We start from the raw sequence: 15055 nt of genomic DNA, 5'->3' as shown, positions 1-15055 counted from the left end.
TTTTTTTGCCCTTTCCTTCACCCGCAGCTTGGAAACCCTCTAAGCAGCTAAATGTGGTTGCTTGTGCCCAAAGTCGAGACTGCAACATGCGTTTATCTGTTGTATTTGCACGTTATCTTTCCCCGAGAGACGTATAAAAAACTGGGGCTGGAGCAGTTGCTGTGTGATAAATTCAGACACAATACCACTTTTCACTTGCACAAATTCCCTTTCATGTGAGGACTGCAGGATAAAAATTACATGTATCATCAAAGGACATATGTTAAGATCCTATCTGTACTATGAAATGTAACTGTGTTGTACATGGGCATCCTGATTTGATGCAGCAGTAGCTGAGGTGGCCCCCACCAGACACAAATTGTGCTCTCTGGAGCACTGTGAGCTACGAAATTATTTCCTGCAATGAGCATCTTCCTGCTGACATCCAAGATGAGGCTGACAGGGGCTCCCAGACTGCAGAATATGAATGAAACTTGTATGCACACCAGCTGCGTTTGAGATCCAGTACAACACATTGTATATCAAACAGAAGGATTCACCTAGGGAAAATAATTATGGCTTCCAAAGAGAAACTAAAGAAGACTCATAAAAAATATATTTTCTTAATGGGTCTTTGTTGCTCTTGCTTTAATCTTCAAAAATCTGCATCTTCACACATTATAGCCCTAATGCTTACCTTTGGTTTTCATTCTTACTGACAAAGAAATTAAATACACAGTAAATGTGTTAACAACAGTGCATTGCTGAGTCTTAGGACAAGTGCCACAGTAGTTCCCACATGGAAACCCATTTAAGAAGCAGGTAAATGTTTATTTGCATTAACTCTTTGCTGCCCTACTGCTTAAGAAAATGTCAGTGAAAGACAACTTGGGATAGAGACAAAAAGAGAATTTTAAAAAAGGTTTCCTTCAAACTGTTTCCATCACAACATTTAGATTGTGCTCACCTCTTCTTTGTGAAGCACAGCAGCTCTCTTGTGTCTGAGAACAGCTCCTCTGAGTTTCCAGCTCAAGTGAAACAACTGGGTAGAGCAAAAGGCGTCACATGAGGACTGCTGTGCCCTTAAAGTACACAAACAGTCAAGAAAATGATTAAGAGCACTGAGGTCTGCAGCAGTCTTTTATCAAGGGTACTGGAGACAAGTATACTACACTAACATCTTTCAAAAGATACTGCTTCATACATTCATGAAAATCAAATTCCAGTCCTATGTTCCTAAATTTTTAACAATTTAAGCTCCCGACTTTCAAACTGGTTATGAAAGGGGAACTGTTTATTGAACATAAATGTTCTAAGGATTATTTTGTTTGTAAATTTGACTCCAACATTGGTCTGGGTGTTATCTGCATGTTTAAAATGGAAGCAAAACACTACGTGCCAATGGATGAGTGACATAAAATGGAACTAACTGGTCTAATTGCCTATAGTAAACAAAACACAAATATTTGGCAAAATTTGGAAACTATAGAAAGTTTATTTGATCTGTGGTATTATTTCAAAAGCAGTAATCTACCCAGTGCCTCATTAGTTAAACACATACAAGGCCTACATTTAAATATAAAAGTTTTATCTTGATTTCATAATTTCAGTCATCCTAAAGTACTCACTTACCTACTTGTTACCCACTTTCCCAGGTCTCACTTTTCCATTATTTTTTTCAGAAGCAATTGTAAGGACATTTCTTGACTCCATTAACATTATTTTTCCTGTAATTTTTCAAACCAAATTCCATGATTTCTTTTCCAGACCTTACACAATATTTCTGTCAAGAGCTCTTTTTCGAGGTGTGAATATATTTCAGTACGTATACAGAACCAAGGAAATACAGCTCCACAGATTTTATTTTAATTACAAGCACAAGGTCACAAGCTGAGATTTGCTATACTTCAAATTTCAACCAACTGCCAAGCTACATTGCTGTTACCAAACGGCATCTCAAACTTTACTGGGGAAGATCTTCAGGTTCATCTATTATCATCATTGAAATGTAATCTCTGTAGTGAACAGTATTTGTTTCTGGATCTAGAGCACTGGAGAGCATCTCCTCCATTTCTTCCTCAGTAAAGGGTTCACCTGAAAGAGAAGAGACATTAACCCTTTGTCTTGATAAATATTCTTTTCAGGGCTGGCAACTTACCCTGCTTTTCCCTTGCAAGGCTCTCCTTTCTGTCCTCATGAAGAGGATAAAAGGATCCAGTTCCTTTACTTTTGCACATGTAAAAGCCCTGCATGCCAAGCCAGCTGGTTTCAGGGAAAGGAGGCAGAGCGCCTGGATCTTCTGATCTCCATTTAGTTCACAGGCTCCAAAACAGCCTGTTTGTCACGGCCACAGAGATTTCAAAGCAAGGCTTTTTGTCAGATTTAATTCTTCTAATGTCTACTTTAGTACTATTATTTCTCACTTTTGGCTCTCCTTTCGCTCGTATTTACACCACAGCTTTGAAGCTCCTAAAAGAGCAGAAAGCAAGGGCTTTCTGCTCTTTTAGGAGCTTCAAAGCTGTTGATGGCCTACTGCATCCCTCTTTGAGAACAAGGTCCCCATCTGAGAATAGGTCTTGGAAAGTCTTGCACAAAGCATGTTTGTCATTTTGTACTTGAGGCAGGCAAGCATGACTCAGCCATGCAAGAAAAGCAGGCTCTTCAAGGGATATTGAGGATTACATGATATACAACTTAAATCTGGTCTTTGAATCTCTTTGTTTGCGTAGGGCACTAGAATTAAGATCAAGATAATGTAGGAATGAATGAGCACTGCAACTCCCTGAAACATTTTGAAATCTAAACTAAAGTTTTACAGGGGGACAGAAAAGGAGTCACATCCTTACAAAGCACAAAGACATGCACAGAATTATAAAATATTCACACAGGACTGGATTATGACTCAATAAAAAGTTTTATTTTATAATATCTGCAAAAAGGCAGATAAGTGTCCTTTCCCTGCATTATTCACTAGTGAAATGTTCTAGTCTGCAGCCACTCACCGAGGCAGCAGGATTATTTGAAGACTGTATCTACTCCTGCAAGTTTTGGCATGCAGAATCAGGACCTCAAGGTGCCATATACACATGTAATGTTTATTTACTTAAATACTGATATTACAAAAGTCACGTTACCTTCTTCAGTCATATGTTTTACCAGCTCGTCTTTAGTAAGATATCCACATTTATTCTCATCTAAAGCCTTTAAAAGAAAAAGAATAAAACTGTTGTGGTTTTAGGCACAGTGAATCAAGAATCGGCAACTTCTTTGCAGCAATTAGGTACTTGAGTATTTAGTTACACACCTCAAACGCATGTAGAAGAACATCTTCTGGAATAGGCCGGTAGCTGAAACCATTAAGTCAGAAAAGTTAAGAGTTGTTGTTTGCAAGGCTGCTGTACTATTCTGAAATAACAAAATGTGAGTACTAGAAGAAAGGGAAAACCTACTTTCTACAGTTTGTCTGTCACACATTTAATTCCAGCTTGACTTTTTGGAACTGTGCATACCTTTACCCCTTGTGTCTTCCATATTATTCCTCTTTCATTCTCCTTGTGCTAAGCAGCCAAATGAATGGCTTGTGCATGTCCAGGCTGGCTGAGAGGGTTAGTAGGAATCAATAATAGCTGAATCACTCCACGTAGCACATGCACTGAACTGAGAATTGCCAAACCAAGAAAACAAAGTTTTGTCCAGGTAGGCAGGTAGCTAGGCAACAGATCACCTAGTGGGACTTTGACAGTCTAATGAGCTGATGATGAGCAAAGGAGGCTGGTAGCTATAAAAAAAAGGCCTGTCACTAACAATTTCAAAGGGAAAGCAGCACTGCGTGCGTGTGTGCATGTATATGTGTGCCTGATTTCACAGCTGGAAAGGAAACCCTCTACAGCAGTGGAGACCTTCCACATCCTAGCAGTCTCTCACCATATCCCAAAAATACTGAAGAGATATTAAAGCCAGGGAGGTTCTAAATGCTTGGCTGTTTCGCCCAGACCCGCCTCATTCTTATTATCTAAAAATCAAATGTGCTAAGCAGAGACCTTGTTCTTTTTGATCCACATCTCATGTGCCCTTGGATAAGTGAACTATAGACACAGCCCCAAAAGATAAACGTGGGTCTTGACAAGTCTGCACTAGCCTGGGAAAAGTGTGTTTTTGTGTGTGTGTGTTTTTGTGGAAGGGGGATGGAGGAGGAGGAGAGAGCCCGGAGCAGCAAGGCATCACTTTGTGAAGGGGCAAACACCAGCATGGAGCCAGAAACGTGCCGTGAAGGCCAGAGAAAGCAAAGGTGCAGAAGCCTGGGAAGGCAACGTGCCTGCACTACCACACTGGGACCCAATGTTCCTGGTTGCCTGTCCAGGCATAGGCACAAAGACTCTTAGATATAGCCCCATGGGTGCCCACTGCCACTGGATGCTGCCAGACGGTTTTAGGAAACCCCATATCTATTTCATGCATAGAACACCAAAGGAGCTCTGTGGGCAGAACAGCTTCCCAGTATTGGGCCAGACTGAGTCTCCCCAAACCCTGGGTTACTATCTTGAAAAAGAAATGTACATTTTCTAGAGGTAATATTACTTTTAGTGCAAACATATCAAAACAGCACAAGTTCCTGTGTACACGGAACGATTTCTTTGTAACTTTGAATAACGAACAGCATTCTTGTTCCAGACTTTTAGATCAACCAATATTTTAGATCATCAGTCTTTAGTCATCAGTGCTGGTTATGTATATTCAACTGTATCCGACAGTCTCATTGAGACATGAACATGTAGCTGATTTATACAACTTATTAAAAATGCACTGTAACAGACCGTGCTTCTCAGCAACCCCAACCTGTACATTCAGAGAAAGTAACGGTTATGACCTTAATTTGCATATAAAATATTTTCAGAGTTGCACAAAGCACGTTAAATAGCAAGTTAATTCTGATTCACATACGAAATACAGAAACTACCCAATATCACAATTCATGATTATAAGTTGGTATTATTTGTACCAAAGGTACAACATAATTTTATGTAAACTAAGTCATTTTGAACTAAAATCTCACTATCGCACTAATGTAGACTGAGTTTAAATTATAAAAAAAAAAAAGTCTGTACTCCTTCCAGCTACATAAAATTGCTGTAGATATATTCACTGAGAATCAACCCTGTCAGTTCGAAATAAACTACAGACACAGAAAATCTACTTTCCATTACCTTCTGTCGAGAAGTACTTTTGTCATCACTGGAAGAAATTTTTCCAGATGAATGTATTCAGTTGGTTCTTCTTCTTCTTCCACCTAAAAATAAAATTTAAGCATGGTAGGCTATATGACTCATTAGCAAACTAATAGGAAAACCAGAAAATTGGGGTAAGTCCTGCATTAAAATTACAGATTTGGACTTTGAGTATTTATGTCAGGTTTTTAATATCAACATAACATCTGGGTGAAATGCTTGTGATCAAATAGAAAGAAATTAGAGGAAGAAATAATATCCCAGGCAAAACAGGCCTGCTCTTACATAAACTTTCAGCAACTCAATATTGCCCTCTTGTGCTTAGAAACCATTCATGCAAAAGAACCGGATGCCTACTAACCGATCTTATCTTCCACAGAAACTCCGTAGAGGTTTACACATTTGGACTGCGTTCATACAAGTGAAGCCTAGTGTGACCTGGAACATCCCCAAGCCGTGCAATGTGACTGTCCATCACAGCCAATTGTCAGCACGTCCCCCAGCATGATTTCGGCCCGTGCCACCAAACCCTCTCCCCAGCAGTTAGCTCCTGGGCCCAGTTTAGGCACTGGGACCGTGGGCCCTTCTCCCCAGCGGGCAGTTTGGTGCAGCCGCTCTGCGTGGAACATCCGCCAGCACAGACAAGGGCTGCTCTGTGCCAGCTGGCTTCAGTACCCAAGGACGTTTCTGGGCACATTTAATGTGCTAATTTGGACATAGCCCCAGTTTAGTACACCTCAAGGATGGAATTTGTTGCCTCCACATGTTTCATAGCCAGAGAGAGTCGCCAAGGGAAGGACCAGAGAGGCAGACAGACTGACTCAGGGCAGTCTGAAGCAGTCATAAGGCAGCCCATAAAATACTACATGAAGAAAAGCTTCCCTTTGCCTCCCAAATAAATTAACAGATTAGTCCCAAAACATCATGGACTTCTGGCAGCATTCTCATGGCATTCCTATACTCCATAGGAGAATAACAACATGGTAAAAACTGCTCCCCATAGTTCAAGTGCATCTCTTTCCTGAAAATTTAAAGTTTTACTCCCCAAAGGAGTCATCTCATTGAAACTAGCCCATTCCTGTCTGTGTTGAAACTGGATGCCTGCCTTGCAGTCTCACATGGCAGAAATGACGCCCTGCTAGGCCTTCACAAACACGGCTCAGATTGAAAGGAGACTCAAACAGGCACTGATTTGAAATCTCCTAACAGAGCCAGGGAAAGACAAAACCAGAAACTTCCTCCTGGGAGCTGGGTCAGAGCAGAGGGTGATGCCTGATGCACCCAGTTGCTTCAACAGAGAGCTGCAACTGCGGCTGCTTGCTCTCTTCCAGTGCTCTTGAAGGATTTTGGTTGCCAGAAGCAGGAAGCCACCAAGTCTTGCTGCTTTAGAGCAGAAATTGGCTTGAAAAAGCACTTTGGTGAGCCTACTGGAAGGGATCTCTAGGTAGGAAATGAAGCTGTTGCCTAATTCTTTCTAAATGAAATGGTACCTTTTACTATTACAGAGTAATTTGTTTTACTGCTCAATCTGTTGAAAAGATGTAACAAAATACCTGGCAAAATTTCTTTCCAATGACATAACAGTTGGTCAATACACTGAACTATCCCATGCATCACAAATTTTGAGAGCTATCAGCACACAGAATGGTTTAGGGAACATCTGTGCTTCAACTAGTATTAGTTCACAATTCTACTGACAGAAAAAGAAGTAGGATAGCTATATATCAGAAACAAGTAAATATATCTTATATAAAGCAGGACAACAAGAAACAAGGACCCAAAATGTCTATTAAGATGTTAAGTTATATAAACCATATGTAAGAGTCAGAAAGCATTTGATCTGCTCTTCCAAACAGCTGAAGCTTACCCTAATTTTCATACCAGAATAACTCATCGGTAATGACCTCTCCAGAACTCAACATAACAAATACCTGTAAAAGTGTCAGCCCTCAGATTTGTCTATCTGTCTCTCTTTTTTTTTTTTTTTTTTTTTTTTTTAGTATGCCGTTTGTATTTTGCCTTCAGAAAGCAGTCTGTGAAGAAACATCTCCTTCCTGACAGCAGATCTAGTCCTGGGAGGTGATGAGCAACCTCAGCTCCCTCTGACCTGGAAAGAACCACTACCATTTCAGTGTGTCTACAGGCTCAGAAATGTCTTAAACTGTAAAAATTAATCTTATTTCTAACATTAGATAGATATGTGAGTAAACCAAATATATATTAACCTTGCCACCTTTGCGAACATCCACAGCTCCCATAAGAGCTGCATTGTAGTGTTCATTCTGTTTCATATCTCAGCTCTCACAGTCATACAGTTATTGTCCAGGTAACACTTGGGAAAGTGAGTCACAAAGAAACAAAACCATCTTCCAGAGCTATTCAGGAGGTCTGTGGTGGAGCAGTGAACTGAATTTGGGATTTCAAACTCCAGGCATTGTAGTAACCCTTGGATCAGCTTTCACCATCTCTAGACCTGTCATTTAATCTTAACTCTCTTAGTAGGCCTAGATATATGATACTTAGTACAGTATTTAGCATAAGGCAACATAGGAAACAGTATATGATAATTTTAGAGATTAAATATTTATATAAATAGCGATTTGGCAGATATGAATAATTTGGAGGCAACATATGGTAGTTAGCTAAAATGAGGCTAATAGAAAGATAGATGACTGAGAGACACAGGTAATGAGAAACAGAAATGAACCACAGCTTACAAAGGGCAGAAATAATGGAGAAATAGCATGATTACAAACTGGCCTACAGAGACAATTTTTACTTTATCTAGATTAAGATAAAATGGTATTACCATAGTCAGTGGTAATGGTACCTTATATAAATTAAGATAATTTGATATTAGTGATTAGCATAATACATTGAGGATTCTGCAAGAAGATGTGTGCTTCTGGTACTGAACCAATGCCAAGGTTTCATTTACAAACACCATGAAACCTTCTTTGAGATTTAACTTGCAGTTCAGCATTCTCTAAGGTTAACCATTACTCTTGAATGCATTCTTTCTTCCTGCATTATTTGCACTTTAATTTCCTACTCTTATAATCAAGAATTGCATAGATGTTATACCACTGCATCTCATAGAATCATAGACTGCTTTGGGTTGGAAGAGACCTTAAATATCACCCAATTCCAATCCCCTGCCATGGGCAGGGTCACCTCCCACCAGACCAGGTTGCCCAAAGCCCCATCCAGCCTGGCCTTGAACACTTCCAGAGATGGGGCATCCACAGCTTCTCTGGGCAAACTAATCTCAAGAATTTTCCACCTCATAGCTGCATTGCACCATACTTTGTTACATTACTTATCTCAAATGTTCAGTAATGCTAAAAAATGGGAAAAATAAGTTGCGACAGGGAGGCAGGCCTTAAAATCTCCATGTTCCCCTGGCTGGAAGGTCAAAACATCCTCTTCCTTTTCTTAATTCTGTATCTTGAGTCAGTTACACTGTTCATTTACTGCAAACAATAAACTCTGTGGGCCACTAAAAATATCTGTATTAAACACAATAATTTATCTTTCCCCTTCGTCCTCTTTGTGAGTGGAAGCTGGGACAATCTGGTACTGAGAGTACAGAACCACAGATAGATTGCAGCATCACGTTAAAAATCTTTTTCCTCTGATCATTCCTTGTACATCATCATCTGAAGCAGTTGTGTCATTTTCACAAGACTTCGCACAAGATTTCTCACACTAAATTGTTATCTACAAAAGACTAGACAAGCCTCTGAGGAGAGACAGGCCTGTAATCACCCAAAATTGTATTGGAGAGGGAAAAAGAGCAAGAGAGACCAATTCCCAGCATCCTGATGAGAAAAATAAAAGATCCTTCTCTCATCTCTCTAAGGCACACCACTTTGTAAAAACAATGTGAAGTCTTTTTCCCACTTCTTTGTCCCATTTATTAACCATACCCTTTCAAGGCACCATCATACCAGCCTTTCTGATACAAGCATGGGTTGAGGAAATTAAAATGACTGTTTAGGAAAAAACAGTGGAGAAATATGGTTGACGTTCCTTACCCTTGCACATCATGGGGAGAATGGGAGTACCTCTAGCTCCCGAGAGTCTGCGTGTCTGAATTCTGACTTACAAGCTTAAGTAATCATGCAAGAGAAGATTACTTAGCTATAACTGAGAGATCTCAAGACTGGGAGAGGCCTCAGGAAGGTCAGAAAATTGAGCAATTTGGCTATAAGATGTAGTGGCAACATGTAGTGAAGAAAAACAGCAAACCTTCCCTCTACATATTTGTGGAATGTAATGTATGTTTTTAACATCTGGACAAGAATCAGTTTTTGTTAGTTAGTCATCCAGTGTCTGTCTATGGTATGTCCAGAGCAGTGAGATAGTTAGGATTTGGATATCCTAATCTGGCTGTGGTTTAGGGCAATCTTTCCAATGAGCCAAAAAACATATTATTTCTCCATTTTCTACAAATAGCCCTTCACTTTGGCACAGTGACCTTCTAGGGTAAAAGAGAGTCAAAGACTCCTTGTTTTAATCCATCAGTGTTGTTCCTCATCAGCCTAAGCATTCACTTCAGGGCAAGCTGAGAGACTGCCTGATTCACTTCCAGGACACTTCACGTGTGGGACAAGAGCTTAGCTTTCCCACACAGCAGGGCAGAAGTGCCAAACTTGTACAAGTTTAAGATAGAAGAGTACAGAAAAGATCTAAAACTTTTACCTTTGCAAGCAGTTCATGAAGTTCCGCCTCAGTTGGGAAGCAACCCAGTGATCTGACAATTGAACCAATCTCTCTGTAAGAACAAGAGAACATCTGCGTCAGTACATTTGCAATACAAGTGGCTGTGGAGAACACAGCCACTGATTCAGAGCTTGCACGTAGGAGCAAGCATGAACAAGCACACACATGCACAAGCATCTGTATGTGGACTTTTAAGATTATGTCTCACTAAGCAATGCCTACTTTTATAAGACATTAAATATCCTGAAGCTTTTTGGAAGAGTATAATTGTACTTGTGGCTTTCCCAAAAAATTCTGCATTACCTTTGTGTTACAGTGTACTGTGTGCACGTTACTTTTCAACTGGTGTCTTCTAAATATTAGGCTGAAATTCAGTAAAGTCTACCTTTACATAGTTAACAAAACACTTTGACATCCATTGAGATGAAAGGTGACAAATAAAAATATATGTTTACATTAAGTACTATAAAGATACAAATTCTAACTGCTATAGAGAACAATTACAAAAGGTCAGGAGTGAGGCCGCCCTGCCGTGCCCCTGCTGTGCTCCAAGAGTCAAACAGACTAACCCACTGGCTTATCATCACACTGTTCTTGCTGCTAAATATATTCCTAGCTTGCATTTACTGCTGAACCTGGTGCAGCTGTTCTCTGGTTCTAAACACACTCCAAAAAAAAAGTTAAAGCTGAACAACGCTGCAGACTACAAGCAAAAGTACTGAGAAGATGTTTTAAAAGTACTACTGAGACTTATGATACAACAAAAAACAAACTAGCAGAAGTAACAATATTGCTAGAGATTTTCAGTCCAGTTCTACAGCACAGAAATTCAAGTACATTTCAAAAACTATCCACAGCAATGGTGGCTGCCACGTTTCAAAACTCTGTGGTTTCCTCACCTTCACCAGTACATTTGGAAAATCAGACTGCTGAACAAAAATGGTAGACAGGAGATCTCTGTAAAATCAAAGTACAACAGTAAGACCTCAAACCTAGCACATCAAACATGTAAAAGTGAGCAGGTCGGTCTTTGGCCTCCTGAGATAGGTCCTGAGGAGCTCCCACTCCGATTGAAACTGTGAGAATCACTACGATACACAGAAGAGAGGAAAAGGCTGGCTGCACAAAATAGTTGCAAAGCAACACCCAATCTCACACACAGAGTTGTTGCGGAATTAAGACTTCTGCTCAGATGACTAAGTGAAACCCTGCCCTCTGTGACTGGAAGTTTGGCTTCGATGACCTCAGATATTTAGTCCTATTTTTTATAATTCTTGTCCATGCATCCTATTTCTAGTACGGATACACTGCTCTCACTCCTGTACTCCTTCATTTTTACCAGCTATAAAACTCTTGTAAATATTCTTACCTGCCCCAGAAAAACACCCAGCACCAATCATGCCCCCCAGCTGTCCCACACTACTTCCAATATCCCAGACTGCCAGAGACAGGAAAGTTGCCATCACACTCCTGCCTCAGCCCTCACATCATCAGAACTGCAATGTAAGTAAAGTAACCCAGCCCCTACAAGAGCTTGCATTGCTGGGTGCTGTTTTGCACCGTCTGTACCTATGTCAGCGTGGGGATATGGTTTGAAGTGTCTCTGGTCCAGAAAGCTACAGGCCACATTGGGCAGTAGCGTGGAGCGTAAGGGACCTGGATAAATAATTATGTTTTCCTCTCAGCCACTTCCTCTGACTTAGTTCAGCAGCTTCAGTTTCTATTGTGTAGTTTTCGGCTGACAAAAATGATGGTTAAAATGAATTTCTGTTCATACAGGCTTTGTAATGCAGACACAGTAAAATTTTGTGTCATGGTTTTCACCCCAGATATAATATTTTCAATTACAAGATTTGCAGAGTCATGGATCCCTTTGGCTCAGTGTGTGTTACAAGCAGAATGAAACAAAACTGCCTTCCTCAGGCTTAATTTCTTACTAATTTGTATTTGCATTAGGAATTATCAGATCCTGGTGTTGGTTTATCAAGCCAGGGTAGTTTTCCATATTCTTCACAGGTATCCGATATTTCAGGAAATAATATTCGTACTTCTACAATCATGGCTAAGAATTGTGCTGTGCTGCCACCTTCTGATACAAGATAGTCAGCCATTAATAATCACTTTATGGTGATACAGCCCGGCAGTATGAACGTAGGAATAACAGCTATAAATAAATTGTTTTTCATTGTCATCACTGTTCTTTGATATAAAAAAAAATAGTGTGAAATAGTGCATTTACTATGTTAAATACATTTTGAATACATTATGCATAAATATATTGAATACATGAATACAATACTAGCTGAATGAAAGAAATTTAAAAAGTCTATTCATATCATTTCATTGATGTAATATTTTTCTCAAGCTCTATATCCATTATAGAATAGAGTGAAGAGTGTAGCAGACTTTACAAGACTCCAGATGCAAATGAAAGACAAATAAACAACAGTTACGGTATGGTGCAGTGAGGGCTGGGGGCTCCCCAGGATGAAGTGGGGTCCCACCACCCCAGCCAGGAGCAGGCAGCCAGGAGGACACCAGGCTGGGTCCATGGGCATTGGGCATCTCCCTGGAGATGGGGATGAGCCACGAGATTTAACAGAGCAATCTTCACAAAAAGCTCGATAAAGTATGGAACAAAATTGTGCCAAGTGTAGAGACATGTCCTGAAATTCCCCCTATCTATATTAATTGAATAATCATTTTACTTCCAGAAAGTCACCATAATTTCTTAAATTTAGAAGCAGTAGTAAGCATGCATTGCTAAAACCATCACATAAACAGTTTGCACCTGTCTCTCTGTTTTTGATTTTGTTTTTGTTTTTATATATAGAAAAGAATTCTGGAACATTTTCCTATTTGGTTTTATTACACAATATGTGAGGAACATCTAATGATGACATAATTTAACCAGTTCTCCTCCTTGTAATGTTTGTGTTCATTAATTGAATTATAATTAAAAGATCTGGTGAGATTCTTGTACAAATAGTAATTCGAAATATGAAAAATTCCTTTAGTAAGCTTTAACAAAAACAGTTCATAACAACTTCAGCACCTGTTCAATAAGATATAAATATGTATTTTATATTTTTATAACAAAAGCCATGTTGCTATATGTGATGGATGTTTATGTTAAAATGAAGTAGCACTGTCAAATATTCAAACTTTAAAAATATCAGAATTAAAATTATTTGGGAATTTAAAAAATTGAATTACTTTATCTTTTTATCTTTTATCCAGTTATGCCCTCAGGAGCCTAAGAGTCCATGTTTCTATCTTTCACTGAACTTTTTATTACTTGCTCAGATATATATTTTGTTTGTATTTCCATAACATTGCATGCTAAAAGTATTGCACATGCAGTTCTCCTTCCTGACTCCCACCTGGTCATCCCATTTCAAAAAGAAAACAACTGAACAAGAAGCACAAAAACAAATTATGAGGAAATGATGAGGAGCAAATGATGAGGAGCGGCTGAGGGAGCTGGGCTTGTTCAGCCTGGAGAAGAGGAGGCTCAGGGGCGACCTTATTGCTCTTTACAGATACCTTAAAGGAGGCTGTAGCGAGGTGGGGGTTGGTCTGTTCTCCCACGTGCCTGGTGACAGGACGAGGGGGAATGGGCTTAAGTTGCGCCAGGGGAGTTTTAGGTTAGATGTTAGGAAGAACTTCTTTACTGAAAGGGTTGTGAGGCATTGGAACAGGCTGCCCAGGGAAGTGGTGGAGTCACCATCCCTGGAAGTCTTCAAAAGACGTTTAGATGTAGAGCTTAGGGATATGGTTTAGTGGGGACTGCTAGCGTTAGGTCAGAGGTTGGACTCGATGATCTTGAGGTCTCTTCCAACCTAGAAATTCTGTGATTCTGTGATTCTGTGAACAGCTTCTTATTAAACAGCTATGGAACAGTTTCATATTAAAGATGAAATGCATCTGGACTCTTTGGCTTTCAACTACAGTGACAGAGGATGGATGTGACAGAGAGCTATGAAATCATCAGTGGTATACATAAGACTGATAGAGAACAATTATTTGCTATCTAACATAAGGTAGAAAGTCAGGAGTCACTCAAATCCACGTTGCAGATGTAAAATAAAGAAGAAATACTGTGTGTTTGCTCAATTCCTTCTATTCCTTTCTCAAGTAGATCAGTGAGGGTACTCAGCCAAATGGACTTCTGGTATAATCAAGTATGATTGTCCTTATCTTCATTATTACATACTGTTATATAATCAATATAATCATGTTATATAATCATGTTATATGCAAGTCTCTTCCAGGCTTCCTAAAAACACCTCCACATCTGAACAATATCCGCCCCTCACCGTACCCCAAAGGACGAGGGATGTGTGGGGTGAGCTGCAGCTGGGGTCACCTACAGAGAGCAGGTAACACAGACGGGCAGGGACACTCCTTGATGTGCTGGGACTAATCTGAAAGTGAAGGAATCTATTTGGGACCAGGACACAGTACCAACGAGCTATTGGAACAGAGGTTTCCTACTAATAATTATAGCCTTAGACTTCTTGTCTAGGCTCACTTTCCTCTTGCTTCTTGGCTCCACCAGTCCCAGCCAAGTGAGTCCCTTTCTCAAGCCAGTCTCAGTCTTCAACTACAGAACAATGCAAAACGTTTATTAAACAAGCAAAGACATACTTGTAAAATCAGAGCCAAAAAGACTGTTTCAATTACATTTTCTGGTAAAGCAGACACAAGTTTGGAGAGTTATTTATCTCCATAGTAGAGCCTGTAATATTTCTGTGTGAAGATATTTACAAACCTGACATCCACAGTTTTATTGCATTCGTGGTCAAACACCTCAAAAGCTTCTATAATCTTCTTCTCAATTTCAGCTACTGCGCCATCTGCAAAAAGAAACATAGAAAAAGTAAAAGAAAGATTCACTGAGCTGTTACCAATTGATTTATTTCCAATTTGAGTACTGTGACAGCAGAAGCACCAGAATGGATAAAGGGGCAGACAGGAGAGGTACTTTGAAGAAGCAGTAGTTATTCTGAAAAACCCTACTGTAAAGGCAGAGTCTGACATTTATATTAGCAACACGGCCTTGCTATGGCTCTGCAGCTACATCAAGTCTGGTGCTGATGGTGTGTCTCAGCTGCAAGATCACC

At 39.8% G+C, this 15055-nt stretch overlaps 1 protein-coding gene across 1 annotated transcript in view; it reads right to left on the bottom strand.

The window, feature by feature from the left end:
- Window positions 1–1942: 1942 nt before the first annotated feature.
- The window catches only part of DRC8 (dynein regulatory complex subunit 8), a gene marked incomplete at both ends in the record, with an annotated part of 31048 nt that continues 17935 nt past the window's right edge, over window positions 1943–15055 (bottom strand). Inside the window, 6 exons of the mRNA XM_084283507.1 lie at window positions 1943–2073; window positions 3114–3180; window positions 3284–3326; window positions 5184–5266; window positions 9909–9981; window positions 14704–14788. Of these exons, the coding sequence (XP_084139633.1) occupies window positions 1943–2073; window positions 3114–3180; window positions 3284–3326; window positions 5184–5266; window positions 9909–9981; window positions 14704–14788 (482 nt within the window). The remainder of the gene's footprint in view (window positions 2074–3113; window positions 3181–3283; window positions 3327–5183; window positions 5267–9908; window positions 9982–14703; window positions 14789–15055) is intronic.

The sequence above is a fragment of the Netta rufina genome (genome assembly GCF_964035555.1).
Source record: "Netta rufina genome assembly, chromosome: 3".
In the NCBI taxonomy this organism is placed as follows: Eukaryota; Metazoa; Chordata; class Aves; order Anseriformes; family Anatidae; genus Netta; species Netta rufina.
The sequence above is the reverse complement of the archived record's forward strand: the minus strand, read 5'-3'. Positions and strand labels throughout refer to the sequence as shown.